At 42.3% G+C, this 16,350-nt stretch overlaps 1 protein-coding gene across 2 annotated transcripts; it reads right to left on the reverse strand.

Annotated features, from left to right (window-relative positions):
- Positions 1-1,871: 1,871 nt before the first annotated feature.
- Positions 1,872-16,238, reverse strand: tfap2e (transcription factor AP-2 epsilon). 2 transcript variants are annotated; one of them, XM_051955914.1, is made up of 7 exons: positions 16,079-16,238; positions 13,772-14,215; positions 11,510-11,564; positions 8,468-8,699; positions 4,698-4,816; positions 3,382-3,520; positions 1,872-2,492 (listed from the first exon to the last, which is right to left on the reverse strand). In XM_051955914.1, the coding sequence occupies exons 1-7, from the start codon at positions 16,115-16,117 to the stop codon at positions 2,231-2,233; spliced, it is 1,290 nt and encodes a 429-aa protein (XP_051811874.1). In that variant the 5' UTR covers positions 16,118-16,238; the 3' UTR covers positions 1,872-2,230. The 2 variants fall into 2 exon arrangements, with proteins under 2 accessions (XP_051811874.1, XP_051811875.1); XM_051955915.1 differs by lacking the exon at positions 16,079-16,238 and adding an exon at positions 15,326-15,568.
- Between the last annotated feature and the right edge of the window lie 112 nt (positions 16,239-16,350).

Here is a 16,350-nt window from a genome sequence, read left to right on the forward strand (position 1 = left end):
ACTGGATGATGTTGGATGATGTTGGATGATGGTGGGTGATGGTGGGTCTTACTAGATGATGTTGGATGATGGTGGGTGATGGTGGGTCTTACTGGATGATGTTGGATGATGGTGGGTCTTACTGGATGATGTTGGATGATGGTGGGTGATGTTGGATGATGTTGGGTGATGGTGGGTCTTACTGGGTGATGTTGGATGATGTTGGATGATGGTGGGTGATGGTGAGTGATGGTGGGTCTTACTGGGCGATGTTGGATGATGGTCGGTGATGTTGGATGATGTTGGGTGATGGTGGGTCTTACTGGATGATGTTGGATGATGGTGGGTTATGGTGGGTCTTACTGGGCGATGTTGGATGATGTTGGATGATGGTGGGTCTTACTGGATGATGTTGGATGATGGTCGGTGATGTTGGATGATGTTGGGTGATGGTGGGTCTTACTGGGTGATGTTGGATGATGTTGGATGATGGTCGGTGATGTTGGATGATGTTGGGTGATGGTGGGTCTTACTGGGTGATGTTGGATGATGTTGGATGATGGTCGGTGATGTTGGATGATGTTGGGTGATGGTGGGTCTTACTGGGTGATGTTGGATGATGTTGGATGATGTTGGGTGATGGTGGGTCTTACTGGGTGATGTTGGATGATGTTGGATGATGGTCGGTGATGTTGGATGATGTTGGGTGATGGTGGGTCTTACTGGGTGATGTTGGATGATGTTGGATGATGGTCGGTGATGTTGGATGATGTTGGGTGATGGTGGGTGATGATGAGTGATGGTGGGTCTTACTGGGCGATGTTGGGTGATGGTCGGTGATGTTGGATGATGTTGGGTGATGGTGGGTCTTACTGGATGATGTTGGATGATGGTGGGTTATGGTGGGTCTTACTGGGCGATGTTGGATGATGGTCGGTGATGTTGGATGATGTTGGGTGATGGTGGGTCTTACTGGATGATGTTGGATGATGGTGGGTTATGGTGGGTCTTACTGGGCGATGTTGGATGATGTTGGATGATGGTGGGTCTTACTGGATGATGTTGGATGATGGTCGGTGATGTTGGATGATGTTGGGTGATGGTGGGTCTTACTGGGTGATGTTGGATGATGGTCGGTGATGTTGGATGATGTTGGGTGATGGTGGGTCTTACTGGATGATGTTGGATGATGGTCGGTGATGTTGGATGATGTTGGGTGATGGTGGGTCTTACTGGGTGATGTTGGATGATGTTGGATGATGGTCGGTGATGTTGGATGATGTTGGGTGATGGTGGGTCTTACTGGGTGATGTTGGATGATGTTGGATGATGTTGGGTGATGGTGGGTCTTACTGGGTGATGTTGGATGATGTTGGATGATGGTCGGTGATGTTGGATGATGTTGGGTGATGTTGGATGATGGTGGGTGATGGTGGGTCTGTGATGTAATTTTTCAAAAATGTAATTGACAGTTTGGGCCGATTTAAAACATTTTTTATGGGTAAGTACTAAATGCAAACATTTTCGCAGTTTTTTTTTTTGTAATTTCACAAAACAGAGAAAATCTGTCAAATAAAAATCAATTATTCAAGAAATTCCGGTTAGAAACTGGAAAAAAAACATGAAGCTCAGCCAGTCAGTTCTTAATTCTTTAATAATATATTACATTTATGCCGTAATACAATAATAATAATAATAACAGTAATAACATTAATAATAAACATACACAGAAAGTACAAAATGATTTGTGCCATTTTCTTAAGTTACCAACACGAAGTACTTCAAATAAAAGAACCCTTTAGCTGCCTCTCACTCAGTTTCCCATGAGCACCCGCTACGAACAGAAGAAGAACTACGACAGGAAGCTGCACCTGTCCGACAGGAAGCTGCACCTGTCCTCCAGGTGAACGTCTCCCAGAGTTCCAGAGGAGCGGAGGGCTGTTGTCGTCTCAGATATGGCTTTATGATGCTTCCAGGTGAGTCCAGTCCGACATGTGTGAAGGTGTGGCGGCTTTGACAACACACAGGTGACACAGTTAAGAAAAACAGGAAGTAAAAGCAGTCCTGAAGAGACGCCGCCATCATGGGAACAGGTCCAGGTGAGTCAGAAACTGACCAGCCGGAGGAGCTTCTGGGAGCTAAAAGTCTCAGTTTGTATCCTGAAGGTGAAGCTCAGAGTCCGTCATTGTTCATCTCCCCTCCGTCCAGGTGTCCATCCAGGTGTTCATCTGTCCAGGTGTCCATCCGTCCTCTACTTGCGGTGCTTCATCTCCTTGTCGTGGTGGCTCTTCCCTCCTCCTTCTCCTTTGTCCAGCATCTTGATGGCCTCCATCAGGTAGCTCTGGAAGGCGGACAGCGCTGCACAGATGGCCGGCGTCCCGAAGCCGTGGGTGAGGAGGCTGAAGTGGGTGAGGCTGCCCTGGACGCCCGGCTCCAGGCAGGGGGTCGGCCGGCTGCCCCCCAGAGGGGAGCGATCCTGGGACATCAGGTCCACGAACTCCTTACAGATCTCCCTGAGAAGAACCAGAAACACGTCATTAGCTGCTTCCATTCGATGTCTAAGAAGTCTAATCAACAGAAACAACATCAGATAAACATGAAAAATGCAGCGTAAAATGTGAAAACGTTGGGGGAAAATAACTATTTAACTACACATAATAATAATAATAGCAATAGTTGTAATTGACGTGGTTATTCCCTGAAGGTTTCCAAACGGTGACCCTGAGGAGAATGTTCAGGGAACGTTCCCTAGATAGTCTCTGAAAGGTCAACAATACCCGTCAGGGCACCTTCAGGGAATGTTTAGGGAACAGTCTTTGAACGTCCCTTGAATGCTCAATGGACGTTCTCTGAAGGTTCCCAAACAGCAATTCTCAGGGAATCTTAAAGGAACCCTAAGCCTGTTTACAGTAATGTTTAGGGGAGGTTCCCTGGGTGTTCTCTAAACAGAACCTTAGAAAACCTTAAAGGAATGTTCAGAATGGACGTTCTTGAAAGGTTTGTTGAACAATAATATTCAGGAAACCTGAAGGGTTGGATTGGGGAACGGTTTCTGGATGTTCCGTGAATGCTTACTAAAGAGTTGCCTGTGGGAATGCTTAATGTTTGGGGAACATTCCTTGAACGTTCTCTTAAGGTTTGATGAACACTAACCTTCAGAAAACCTTAAGGGATTGTTCGGGGGAGGTTCCCTGGACGTTCTCGACAGGTTTGATAAACAATAATCTTCAGGGAGCCTTAACAACATTCCCTGAACATTCCCAGGATGTTACCTTAAGGTTACAGTTTGCTGGCAGCAGTGAAAGTCCTCAGAATGATGCTAATACTGATTAAAACATGCTGTAAAGCTGTCTCTAGGATGGTTTCATGTATAAACTGTTACTATCTGGTTTCTGGACTCACTTGGTGGCCAGCAGCATGCTGCGTCGTGTTGGAAGCTGGTCCGGTTCGCTCTGCCTGCACAGATACTCAGCTGTGGCTCTGGCTGGAAACTCCGTCTCACAAACATAACCGAAGTCCCGAGCCAGATGGACGGCCTCACCTGGAGGAGTCGAAAAAAAGGAGTCAAACTCAGTGCAGAGCTAAAAAAAACTGTTCTAATGAAGCAGCTGCAGCGTTTCCACCATCAGAGCCTCAGTTTAGGAGGATCATCCCAGAACCAGAGGACGTTTTACATCCCATAATAATCAACGTATTAAACCCTAAAACATCAGTAATTGTCCTGAGACCAAATCTATAAAAACTAGGAGAAAAGAATGTTTAAAATGTGTTAAATACCAAATAAGTCTGGAGTTTTTCTCTTGTCCCCCTGATGATCAAACTGGATCTCTGATAAAACAGTTAGAATCTAATTTAAATCTACTTTTATGGTTTTAATTTTCATTCACTCAACATTTTTTAGTCAACATAATATTTTAAATAATAATTATTGTACATGGAACAATACCCACAACATGTTAGCACAACCTGGTGATGATGATTTTGTTGTTTTATGTTTCATTTCTGTCATTTTCTGTCTTGTTTTTGTCATTTTGTGTTTCATTTTTATCATTTTCTGTCTTGTTTTTGTCGTTTTCTGTCTTGTTTTTGTCATTTTGTGTCTTGTTTTTGTCGTTTTCTGTCTTGTTTTTGTCATTTTCTGTCTTGTTTTTGTTGTTTTCTGTCTTGTTTTTGTCGTTTCCATCCTCCAACAGTGTTCCTACAGAATGAGTAGATCAAAGCTATGTCCTCTCTTCTATTGTCCATCTTTTCATCCATTGTCAGCCTTGATTGAATGTCTCTCTCTACCTCATATTATCAGGATCAGACTCATTCTTTGGACTGTTTTCCATCAGTGGTCAGCAGTAACAGCTAGCTAAATATCTAGCTTCTACTGCTGAGAAAAAGATCACATTAGCATGGATTAGAGTAGGGTTAGCAACAACACAGAAACATGGAATAAAGATGAGACAATCAATGCCTATTATTGATCAATATGGAGCAGAAAGCTGGAGAAGAGAAGTTTGATTTTCTAACATTAAATGTCCTCCAGCTCTGAATGATCCACAGTCTGACTGTCCTCCTTCAGACGTCCATCCTCTGGTCTCTGCAGTGGTTTTGCTGCTGCAGCTGCCGGTGTGTGCGTCATGCAGCCATGCGTGGCGGCTGTTTGTGCGTGTTTGCTCATGCGTGTGGGTGTCAGGACGCATGCAGGTCAGAGCATGACGGCGTCTCCTTACCCTCCACCAGAGACGTTAGCAGAGTGACGTTGGCCGCCTTGCGTCGCCCGGCGGGCAGGTTCAGGCCGATCTTCTCCAGACGCTCCCTCAGACAGCGGCCACCATTCTTTGACTTGGCCCTGAGGGGACAGAGCAGCTTTTAGAGCTCCTCTCACTGTTTCTGTTCCCCGTCCTCTCACATAGCCTCACTGTCCTCTCTGCTGCTTCATCCTTCTTTATTCTAACACACTGAATAACGTCCTGCCCTCTGGAAGATGTTTCTGTTTGCAGCTGATTCACCAAAAAACCAAAAACCAACACAGGAGATCACAGTTTTACCATCTGAACGTCTTTCTGTTTAACCCTCCTGCTGTCCTCATTTACAGGCAACAGAAATGTTCTTTCTTTGTCTGAAAAAATGAAAAAAATCAGCAAAAAAAAAAAATCCCCAAATTTCTGAAAATTTGCAAAACCTTCAGGAAGAAAATTCCAATAATTCCTTAAAAGTTTTATTTTTTAAAAAAATCCTCAAATTCAGCAGGAATATTCTTGTAAATATTTTCAAAAAATGAGTAAAAATCTTCCCAAAAAAATTCTAAAAATATCTAAAGTGATTCCATATTTATCAGTAAAATTTCTGATATTTTCTTTAAGAACATTCACATAAAAATCAACCAAAATCCAGTCTCTGGATTTTGGTTGGTTTTTATGTGAATGTTCTTAAACATTTTTAACATTTCTGTTTTTCCATCAAAACATGTTCAACAGTTTTTTAAAAACGTTGGAAATGTGGACATCAGAAGTTTCACTGTGGAAGCAGATTTCTTTTCCACATTTTCAAACTTTAAAACAGGTCGATAGGACAACATGAGGGTTAATGACTAAACACGTTTATAAGAGCAGTCCCACCAGAAATCAGAACAGAACCGACACTTTTCAGCTGCTTATCTGTGAAATCTCAGCTTTCATCTCAGTCTCTTCATTCTAAACACCTCATTTCTCATTTCTCACATTTAAACGTCTGTTCTGTATTTTAAACCTTAACAGTAATAAAATTCACATTTTTAAAAGTAATTTGCCACAATTACAGCATTTATCAGATCCAGACTGTAAAAACACAAACAGGATTCTGTCAGATCAGAAACTAATCATCTGAGAAATGCTGTTGGATCCAAACTAAAGCTTCAAACTGTCATATTTGATCAGAATGGCTTCATTCTGAACATCTCATTTAAAAAACCATCCAAAATAAATCATTGTAAGTGACTGAGCTGTGGTTAACGGTCACAGGGTGGACATTCAGAGTTCAGGGTTGAAGTGCAGGCAGTGTTTCCACAGAGCAGATTAAACCTACAAACAGAGCCTCCGTTTGTTCATCTAATGTCACTAACATCTAGAGAAAGGATGGACGTGTGGACTGAGGTTCAACATCCAACGTTAACCTTAAACTGAGGTTTCCTTCTCAGATTGTTCATTTTTGAGGCCTAAAGAAGTAAAATTCTCTTTTTTCTTCAAGAAATATAGAGATTGAATGAGATTTTTGTCATCTTTGTCCTCTGAAAGCTTAAATCTGACCTTCTGGTTCATCTCACCAACAAATTCATCCATAATCAGATGTTTTCTTCACAGATTGTTTCATTTTATGACATTTTTGACGCCTAAAGAGGTCAAATTCTCATTTTTCCTCAATAAATATAAAGACTTCATGAGTATTTTTGTCCTGATGTCACTCCCTAAACATCTCCAAGTCTAAGTCTGACCTTCTGATCTCCGTCCCACCAACCAGTTCAACCATAATCACTTCTTCTCTTTCTAGATTGATTTCATGATATTTTTGAGGCCTAAAAGGTCAAATTCTCATGTTTTCTCCAGAAAAATGTTAAGAATGTGCCCAGAAATGACAGGATTCAGACTTTCCTCGTATAGACGAATGTTTTCGTCCAACACCTGGAACATCTGGAGCAGCATTTCAACTGAAGCACATTCAGTCTGAACTAACAGATGATTGTTTAGTGATGAGCTGCTGGTGTTTTATCTACAGCATGCTGAGGACGTCCTTAATGTGTGAAATCTTCCTTTCTGCTGTTGTGTTATCTCTGAGCAGAGCAGGACCGGGCTTTTCTACCCTTTAGATCCTTTAATTATGTCCTCGTAAAGTATTTCAGCCTGAAACCCAAATCAGAAAGTTGTTGTGTCGCCTCCAGGCTGCAGTTCATTAAACCACAGCGCTTCTCTTGTGATTCCGTCTCATGACCCATTTAGGAGCTTCAGCCTCGTTGTTAAATTAAAGCAGCCTTATTCTGAGGAAAAAAACAACAGAAATGTTCACATGTATGAAAAACACGGAGCCTGGGTCACGTGGAGCTTTAAAAACCACATGGGTTATATTTAACAGGAGGAATGTTAATCTACCATCATCATGTCTTTAATTCAGCTAATATTAAGATAAAAGTAGGAAAATAACTAAAAAATACACTATGATGACAGAAACGTGGTTGCTATGTTGTTCTTTCACATAAATAAAACTACATTTCCTGTAAATTCTGCAGTTTTTCATGTTTACAGTAGAAAAATGTGAATTATTTTCCCTCACTTTCTGAATCTGTGCAGCTTTTTATTGTTTTTTCAGCTAATATTCAAATAAAAGTGGAAAAAAAATACACTATGATGACAGAAACGTGGTTGCTATGTTGTTCTTTCACATAAATAAAACTACATTTCCCATAAATCCTTCTGTTTTCCACTCCTAAAGTAGGTAAATGTGAATAGTTTTCCCTGACTTTGTGCAGCTCTGTGTTGTTCTTCAGCAGAATGGATCAGAGTGTTTTATTAAAATCATCACACATTCCCTCCATCCTTTTCTCAGCCTGCTTCTCATTATTATGCTAAACATGGCTGCAGGTTCTTCAGCCGCTCCGAGGTCTCATTAATTCACCTCTGATGCTTTTACACTTAAAACCTGAATTTATTCCCTGAAATGGATCAAAAGATGGAAGGTTTACGGACACAGAGCTGCTCTGATGAAACCAGAAAAGGTGTGAAATGTTTTTAGACGTTCAGCAGGAGGAGCTTCTCTGATGGATTTTAGGATGTTTGGAGTTCACAGTGAGTTTAAATGAGACAGAAGCAGAAAACACAAACCAGAAACAGACGTTTCCTCCTCAGATTGGAAGTTTTAGAGGGCTGAAGAGACAAATTCTCGTTTTACTTAACAAATATAAAGATTTAATGAGATGGGTTGGAGTTTTTGTCATCAGGAAGTCTAGATCTGACCTTCTGGTTCATCTTACCAACCAGATCAACCATAATCACGTTTCCGTCTCAGACTGTTCATTTTGGAGGCCTAAAGAGGTCACACTTTCATTTTCTCAAAAGAAATAAAGACTTCATGAGTATTTTCGTCCTGGTTGGACTCTCTAAACATCTCCAAGTCTAAATGTGACCTTCTGACCTCCGTCCCACCAACCAGTTCAACCATAATCACTTCTTCTCTTTCCAGACGTTTCCTTCACAGATTGATTCATTTTATGACATTTTCAAGATCTGGAGAAGTCAAACTCTCAAGTTTTTATCCAGAAAAGTGAAGGTTTCATGAGATCTTAAAGTCTAAGTCCGACCTTCTGGTTCCATCTCAGTCCATGCAGTGTCCTTCACAGCCTGATGGACTGTTAGGTCTAAAGAGATCAAGTTCTCATTTTTCTAAAGCGATATCAGGATTTCATGAGTATTTTTTTGATCTCAGAGGTTTTGGTGCTCCAGATGAACGTTATTGTTGTTATTCTTCTTATTACCTGCGCAGGACTCCGCCCAGCAGCGAGGCGTTGAGGCATTCAGGTGGAGAAAGGCGTCGCTGCACCTCCCCGACCGTCACCTTGTACTTGGAGGTGGAGCTGAGCAGCGACAGGCGACCCGGCACCGAGCAGAAGACCTCGGCCGGGTTGGACACGGCGCCCATCCCGAAGCCCTCCTTCCCGATGGACAGCGAGGACAGCGACGAGCCGTTGAGCTTGGAGGGGATGGGAACTGTGGAGCGGGTAGAAGATGCAGAAAGAAGTCAGCAGATGTCAGCTCCTCCTTAATCTATGCGCTGTGATCTTCTGCTCTATTTCTGTTCTTCAGACTGCAGGTGGCTTCGTTTTAGCGGCGCATTCACTTCACACCTGCAGCAGCGTGATTCTACCATCCACTTTACAGCTCAACGCAAACTTTTCTCTGTTCAGGAGGCAGCAGACATCTGGAGCTGCTTCTGATCAGGAGGAGCATCTCCACATGGAGCTTTTACATCTCATAAAGTCAGTCATGATTTAGGGTTTTCTGTATTTATCTTCTGTTTTTCAGGCTTCATGTGGTTCTTAATCCACTAAATCTGCAACGTGCTCAGAAATCCTCTGACCTTCACTTTAAGGAGCTTTTATTGCATTTCTTTGTGTTTAAGAGGTTAAAATCTTAATTTCCACTTCCAGAAGAAGGAGGTTGCTAAAACATCCTGACCCTACACCTACTGACACTTTATTAGGACTGTTGAGACTGACTCTGTTTTTGGACAAAATAGTTGCTTTTAAATTTACATTTTTTAATGATTTGAGCAAAACTACCTGCATGACGACTTCAGCTGTGAGAAAGACACATTGGTGCTGAGCGGAGAGGCTCAAGAATGGTTCAGACCTGAAAGATGTTCACCATGAGCCTGTCTGTGGACGGTCATGATGTTCAGCTGTTTGGTTCTGTCAGCACGAAGGAGAACACATATCTCAACTCTTTTCACTTCCATCTTGATACACCCTCACCGGAGAACAAATCTGTGTTAATGACACCTGCCTAGAACTTTCAGTTTATTTAATGGAATTTTTCACTCCGACATGCAAACGTCTCTAAAGATCATGAAACAGGAACAGAACTTTTGCAAAGCCCTGTAGGTTCATTTGTGTGTTTTTTGATGAATTAAATCACCTTTCTTACTTCTGTGGATTCTAGCAGCTACAAATCCTGTTCTGTGTCTTTAAACTGCTCTGATTTCAGTGAAAATGCAAAAATGAGTTTACAACAAATGTAGGATCAGATTTCTTCAAGTGTTTCTGCTGCAGATTGTAAATGAGTAAAACTATAAATTTAAATCATTTCTCGACCATGAAAAGTTGTTTGGATCAGAAAATAAAATACTGGATTGTTCTTTTGTGTCTCATTTTTGTAATATTTTGTCTGTTTTTGTAGTTTTTTGTCTTTTTCTTGTCTGACTTTTGTTGTTTGTCTCACGTTTTTGTAGTTTTGTTTCTCTTTTGTCGTTTTGTGTTTCCTTTTTGTGTCGCTTGTGTTTTTGTCTTATTTTCGTCATTTTGTGCTTTGCTTTATACATTGTTTTGTGTTTTTTTGTCTCATTTCTCCATTTTTTTGTTGCTTTGTAACTTTTTTGTCTATTTTTTTGTCTCTTTTTTTGTAACATTATGTCTCGTTTTTGTTGTTTTGTGTCTTTTTTTTGTCTTCTGTGGTTGTGATCCTCCAGTAAATCCTCCATGGTTCAGTTCCAGGTGACTAAATGTTGTGTTCCTTTGTAGACACTCTGTGATCTGGAAGTTGTAATGTGGAAATGATAAACTGAGGATGAATGTTGATGAAGCTGAATTTATTTTTCTTCATAAAATTCAGGTTGTTCATGATGTTTAGTAAAAAGAGAATTCCTGAAATGTGAACAGTTCTGCAGTAAAACAAAGGAACCATTAGGAGTTGTGGTTATTTATGGGTTATTCTGCTGTGGTTTTACTGGTTTTACTGGATGTGGAAGCTGGACTAGAATCAGTTTTAATCTATTTAATCTGTTTTTATTCTGTGTTAAACTCTCCTGCAGCAGCATCAGGAGGCCTCACAGTTTCCTCTGAAGCTTCTTCTCTGTCGTCTCCTCCTCTCTTTCTCTTTTTTTTCCATATTCTGCCTCATTCTTTCCCCTCCCTGCTGGATTTGCTTTTCATGACGGCTTCAGGTCTGCTCTCTGCTGCTGGTAATTCATCAGTTCTTCAGCAAACAAGTGGAATGTGTTCATCAGACGGCTGCAGAGAAGAAGCGCCTCCTCTGGGACTCCATTTGGAGAATTACATCCTGGTTTAGTGGAAGCTTTAGGATGAAATGTGTGTTAGGAGGCCTGAGTGTTTAAATCACAGCTGAAAGGTACAAATGTGCAGCTCCACTAATAATTATTAACATGTCTGCGGGTTTATCACACGGCAGGCTCTGTGTTTCAGCCGCTTTCTGCTCTAAGACGTCTGTCAGGGAGGCTTTTTCTTTTACAGCGCCGGCTGCAAATCCAACTTGAGTTTTCTAATCGTGCCCCTGTGTCTGCTGCCGCTCTCATATTACAGCATCACGCTGCACACATTTCCCCACAACTCCTCTTTTATCACGTTCCCTCCCTTTATTCTGCTGCTGCTGCTGTGCCCCACTTCTTCTTCTCTGAGCGCACACACACACACACACACACACACACACACACACACACACACACACACACACACACGACCATGAACAGTTCATTAAGAATGTGTGCCTTTGGGCTGAAGTCTGCAGCTGAGTATTAGAGGACTTCTTGACTTCAAATGAAATAGCAAAACAGAATTATTTATAGTGTGTGTGTGTGTGTGTGTGTGTGTGTGTGTGTGTGTGTGTGTGTGTGGCTGGTGTTAGAGTGCCCCTGAACACTAAACCCCCTTCAGCATGTACAGCACAATTATATAGGTGCACACTTAGACACAAACACACACACACACTGCCTTCTTCTTCCCTTTCTACACACACACACACACACACACACACACACAGACACACACAGCTCTCCCACCTCTTACCTTTTTTAATGACAGAGTGGTCCAGGATGCCCAGGGCTGATCCTTCCTCCATTCCCTGTCAGACAGACACACACAGCTATCAGTTACCCACCGACTCACACACTACAACACAATAACACACACTACAACACAATAACACACACTACAACACAATAACACACACTATAACACAGTAACACACTCAGAGACACGGTGCCTTGTGTGTTTTCTGAGGCCGTGGTGAGATGAAGGTCCAACGTTTCCTCTCAGGATCCAGTAAATAATAAAAATAAATCTTCAAACCCGTTCAGTTCCATTCAGACGGATTATTTTACGCTTTACTCACATTTATGATACACAGCTAAAAATGAGAATAAAAGATGACTCTGGTATTCAGACGATGTCAAACCAAACGTATAATTAAGTGAATAAATAATAAGTTATTTCTACACATCAGATGTAAACTAAGGAGGCAGTTCTCCTCTTTACAATGACTCATTGAAACGTTTAAAGGAGGGGACACACTTTATCATATATATGTATTCTATGTGAATATAGACAGATGGATTTATGTGTGTATGCAGAAATACACACACATGTAAATATTTATGACTTATATAAATACTGAGACACACCTAAAGAACAAAAACAATATATTCACTAAATAAAGCATATATAATAAATACATAAAAGAAAGTAAAGATTACTGACATGTTTGCTTTAATAAATAATCTTATTAGACAAAATCAGTCGCCTCCTTTTACACACATCTCTCTATATATGTGTGTGTGTGTGTGTGTGTGTGTATTTGTAGTGTAATATGTTTAGACTAAATATAAATATAAACTAATATAGAAGATAAACAGCTTTACACACAGACACACACACTAAACATTACATGTAAGACATCTGCAAGAACTGCATAAATCTGAAGCTGTTTATCTTCTATATTAGTTTATATATTCTATAAACATATTATATATCAGAGTGTTTTAGTGGACTGTATTTATAAAAGCATAAAGCTGTTTATCTTCTACATTAGTTTATATATTTATACACACTATGAACACATTCTAACAGCATTGCAGTGACTCTAAGATATGATAACACATAAAACTATTTATCCTCTATTAGTTTATACATATTATTATAAACATATAGAACAGTGTTTTAGTGGACTGTATGTATAATAATATAAAGCTTTTTATTTTCTATATTACTTTATATTCACTATGAACATATTACAGTGCATATTTAATAAATTGTTTTACGTCAGTTATGAATATTTTCTGATATAAAACGCGTTTATTTTTCTTTATTTCCAGGAAAATAAAATCATAAAATAAACCCTCCTCAGTAAAAAATGAACCGAATCTGTTGGATTTTAAATCTGGACTGAATCCTCCACATTTCTCTGATCTCTGGATGTTTCTCTGGATCTAAAGCTGCAGGTCGGAGCGGCTCCGTGGCCGTCCTCCTCCCGTCCTCCTCCCGTCCTCCTCCCGTCCTCCTCCCGTCGCTGCGCTCCGGTAATGAGCGGAACATCGATTGGTCTCGGTGCGTCTCTGAGAGGAGCCAACAAACAGCGCAGCTGCTGCTCAGAGAGCCTCACGCACTGTTCTATGAGGAAAAGGTGCAGCACCGGGATGAATAAAGCCGGCTGAGGGAGAATAACCGCCGCTGTTTAAAAGACGTTTTATTGGCTGCAGCTCGTTGGAGCCACAAAGGAAGATGTCAGGACGTTCAATCCATCAGCGAGCAGACAGCAGGATGAACACATCTACATCTACGGTTTCTTTATTTTAAAGCAGAAAAATGTTTTTTATTTTTCACTCCAAAATGAATCTGGAGGATTTTTAGTAAAATGTAAAACCGGCTAAAGGCCTTCAGGTGGTTAAAATGAACAGGTGGAAAATTGAAAAATTCATGAAAATGATTAATAAAATATAATAGCTGTTAATTAAACTGGAAATGTAGTTTTTAATGTGAGGTTTTCTTAATAAATCGCGACTTTTTTAAAGAGAAAAACTAAACGTTCTGATTTGCCCTGAGGCCTTCTGCCTTCACGCGCCTGTTTTTTAAAGAATGAAGTTGTTTCTAAATATATTTTCTATAAAATCCGATACTCATAAAAAGAGCTGAATTTAACAAATCGAACGAGGTGTTTTTATCAACCCTCGGTGCGTCTGGATCAGGCGCGGATCACTTTTACGCACGGACTCCCAGCGCAGCGCCGCCGCAGCTACAGGAGGAAAAAAGGAGAAAAAAGGAGAAAAGAGTCACCTGAAGATCCTCCAGGCCGTGGTGTCCCAGGTGCATCCCCAGAGGTCCGTCCCCGAGAGCCGCAGCTCCTTCCCCGAGACCGTGCAGCAGCCGAGGGACGGCTGGATACTCCCGGCGGGGGTCGAGGCTCAGAGCCCGGTGCGACTGAGACAGCAGCCCCCCTTCCTCCGAGCGCGACCTCTGCGAGTGCCATGCCGCCTGCTGGTGCTGATGGATGGAGTTGATGGAGGGGTAGGGGTCCGACAGGTGGGAGTAGGCCGAGTCCTGGCTCTGGGAGTACGGGAGGGACGACTGGGGGTAAGGAGGGGGGAAGTACGGAGGCTGGAAGTCCGAGGCCGGAGTGTGGCAGAGCGGGGGAGCCGAGGAGTAGGCGGCCTGGTTGAGGGAGGACAGCTGGGAGAGGCGGCCGCTGGGAGAAGAGCCGCTGAGTCCGTCTGCGCGCTCCTGGACAGAAGAACAGAGTGGTCAGAGAGTTCCCCAAAGGAGCAAATCACAACCGATTATTTCACCCGATGACAGAGTCCCGGAGTCATTTTACGGATAAATTACACCAAAACACAAAAACGCACAACAACAACAAGAAGAAAGCAGCTGAGTGTAAAAGAAAAACCCATAAATGAAAGAATTTCCATTTTATTAGAGGCTGGAAATAGCAGCGGCGGCTGAAGGGATGAATTCTGGCAGGAGGAGCCTCTGGCTGAACGAACGGAGTCACAAAGGTCAGCGAGGAGCAGCGCAAAGGACAGGTAACACAACAACAAGAACACAACACAATGACACAGAGCAACACAACACAACAACACAACACAGCAGCAACACGTCCTCCGGGAGGGGCTCCATCTGCACCTCATAACGTGCCAACAGGAGCGCGCTGACCCCGGCGCGCACGGTTCTGGTTCCCGGCTTCACTGAGGAGAGCAAACGGTAATGTAACGTGACTCCACGGGTTCGACCCCTCCTGCTAACAGAATGTAGTCCACTAGCCACATTCCTGCTCACACACTTCCTGCTACAGTTTGATTTTTCTCAAAGCTGGGTCACCAGGATCGATGCGTCCATTTTCAGCCCGCTGGAGGAGGACTCTGAATTAAAACCACACTCATTCAAAGGACGGCTCTCTGCGGCCTGTCCCCGCTCCTGGACACTTTGCTGTGACTCAGACAAAGAGCATCTCTGCGGACTGATGCGACAGAAACCCTCCTTTGGACACTTGACATTTTATTTCACCGCAGAGCGAAAAACAGCTCAAATCTATCCTTAGTTTATTTAATTGAAATCCAAAAATCACAGAGAATTTTTACACTCTGAAAGCTTGTTGAGGTGTCATTTGTTTAAAAAAATTCAACTCACTGTTGATATCTTTTCTCTGCACCATAAATTGCACCAATTTTTTGCTATTTTTAAAGTGATGATTGCGAATATTACGCACGTTTTACGCGCCGTCCTGCAGCTTTAATCCACTGACAGCAGGCAACAGAAACAAACTGTTTTATAAATGTAGGCTGCTTAGTGCTGAGGAGACGTCAGCCTCCTAAAAGTGCTCAGAACACTCACCATAGCCGAATAGGTGTGGATTAACATCTGGACCGCTCTGGATTCCCCAAAAGTGAAACTCAGCGCATGAAGGTGTCACCAGAAGCTCCGTAATCCAGGCCGCTCTTATGGCTCCATCAAAGTCGGAGGCGTCGGTATTTACTTTTCCTTATCTCTCAGAGCTCTTTACGCGCAGATGAAAAGCTGCAGCCAGACACACACACGCGCGCACAACACGCACAGAGTCCTGCAGCCTCTCCATGAGCGCACTACTTATAGGGTCTGCGCGCACCCGGCATGATGAGGGGAGGGGTCGACAGGGTCCACTTCTCTTAAAGAGATATTTTCACTCAGCAGCTCGTAAATTCACCCTCAGCTGTGCCGTCAGATGTTCCTTTTAATTCTGTTGGGGATTTTACACACCGAGTGACACCATAAAATAGTTTTTTTTTCTTATGAAATATCTAAAAAAAAAAAGTGTTACCATGAAATCAGATTCTGTGATTTTTATCTCCAGGATTTTTGATGTTTTTACGCACAGATATCCACGTTGCTACAGTAAAAAATATCCTTAGAGATTAGACATGTATGGTTTTAAATGTAAAAGATTGACACTTTCTCCAACAATTTTAATTCCATTTAAATGTGTCTGAATCTGAATTTATTTAGCTGAAATATCTTCTTAGAAAAGGCCAACCTGTGCAGCTTTTTACGCACAAACAACAGAAACAGCCGCAGAAATAAGAAGCTCACCAGTGAAAAACGTTTCTTTACCTGGACTCCGTCAGTCTTGGTCCGGGATTTCCAGAGCATGGTGGCGGTCTGTGCGTCAGGATGCAGCCGAAGGGGTTAAAGAGAGGCGGCGGATGGAGAGGAGACGGGCTGGAGGTACGGAGAGGAGTGAGTTAGTTCAGGAGGGACGCAGGAGTTTGTATGGATGAGTCACAGAGAACAGAGACAGGCTGGGGGAGGAGGGGGGTTAAAGAAACGGAGGGCGGGAGGTGACGGGGGGGGGGGGGGGGGTCTGAAAACTTTATCCACGGTTG

This window comes from Acanthochromis polyacanthus, chromosome 11 (assembly GCF_021347895.1).
Source record: "Acanthochromis polyacanthus isolate Apoly-LR-REF ecotype Palm Island chromosome 11, KAUST_Apoly_ChrSc, whole genome shotgun sequence".
Taxonomy (NCBI): domain Eukaryota; kingdom Metazoa; phylum Chordata; class Actinopteri; family Pomacentridae; genus Acanthochromis; species Acanthochromis polyacanthus.

Excerpts from the sequence above, each read along its gene's own strand:
- tfap2e (XM_051955914.1), bottom strand. The coding sequence starts at position 16,117 with ATGCTCTGGAAATCCCGGACCAAGACTGACGGAGTCCAG. Across the intron at positions 11,565-13,771 it reads ACGGCCTGGAGGATCTTCAG|GGAATGGAGGAAGGATCAGC; the intron begins GTGACTCTTTTC and ends TCTGTCTGACAG. Across the intron at positions 4,817-8,467 it reads CTGGGCGGAGTCCTGCGCAG|GGCCAAGTCAAAGAATGGTG; the intron begins GTAATAAGAAGA and ends CTGTCCCCTCAG.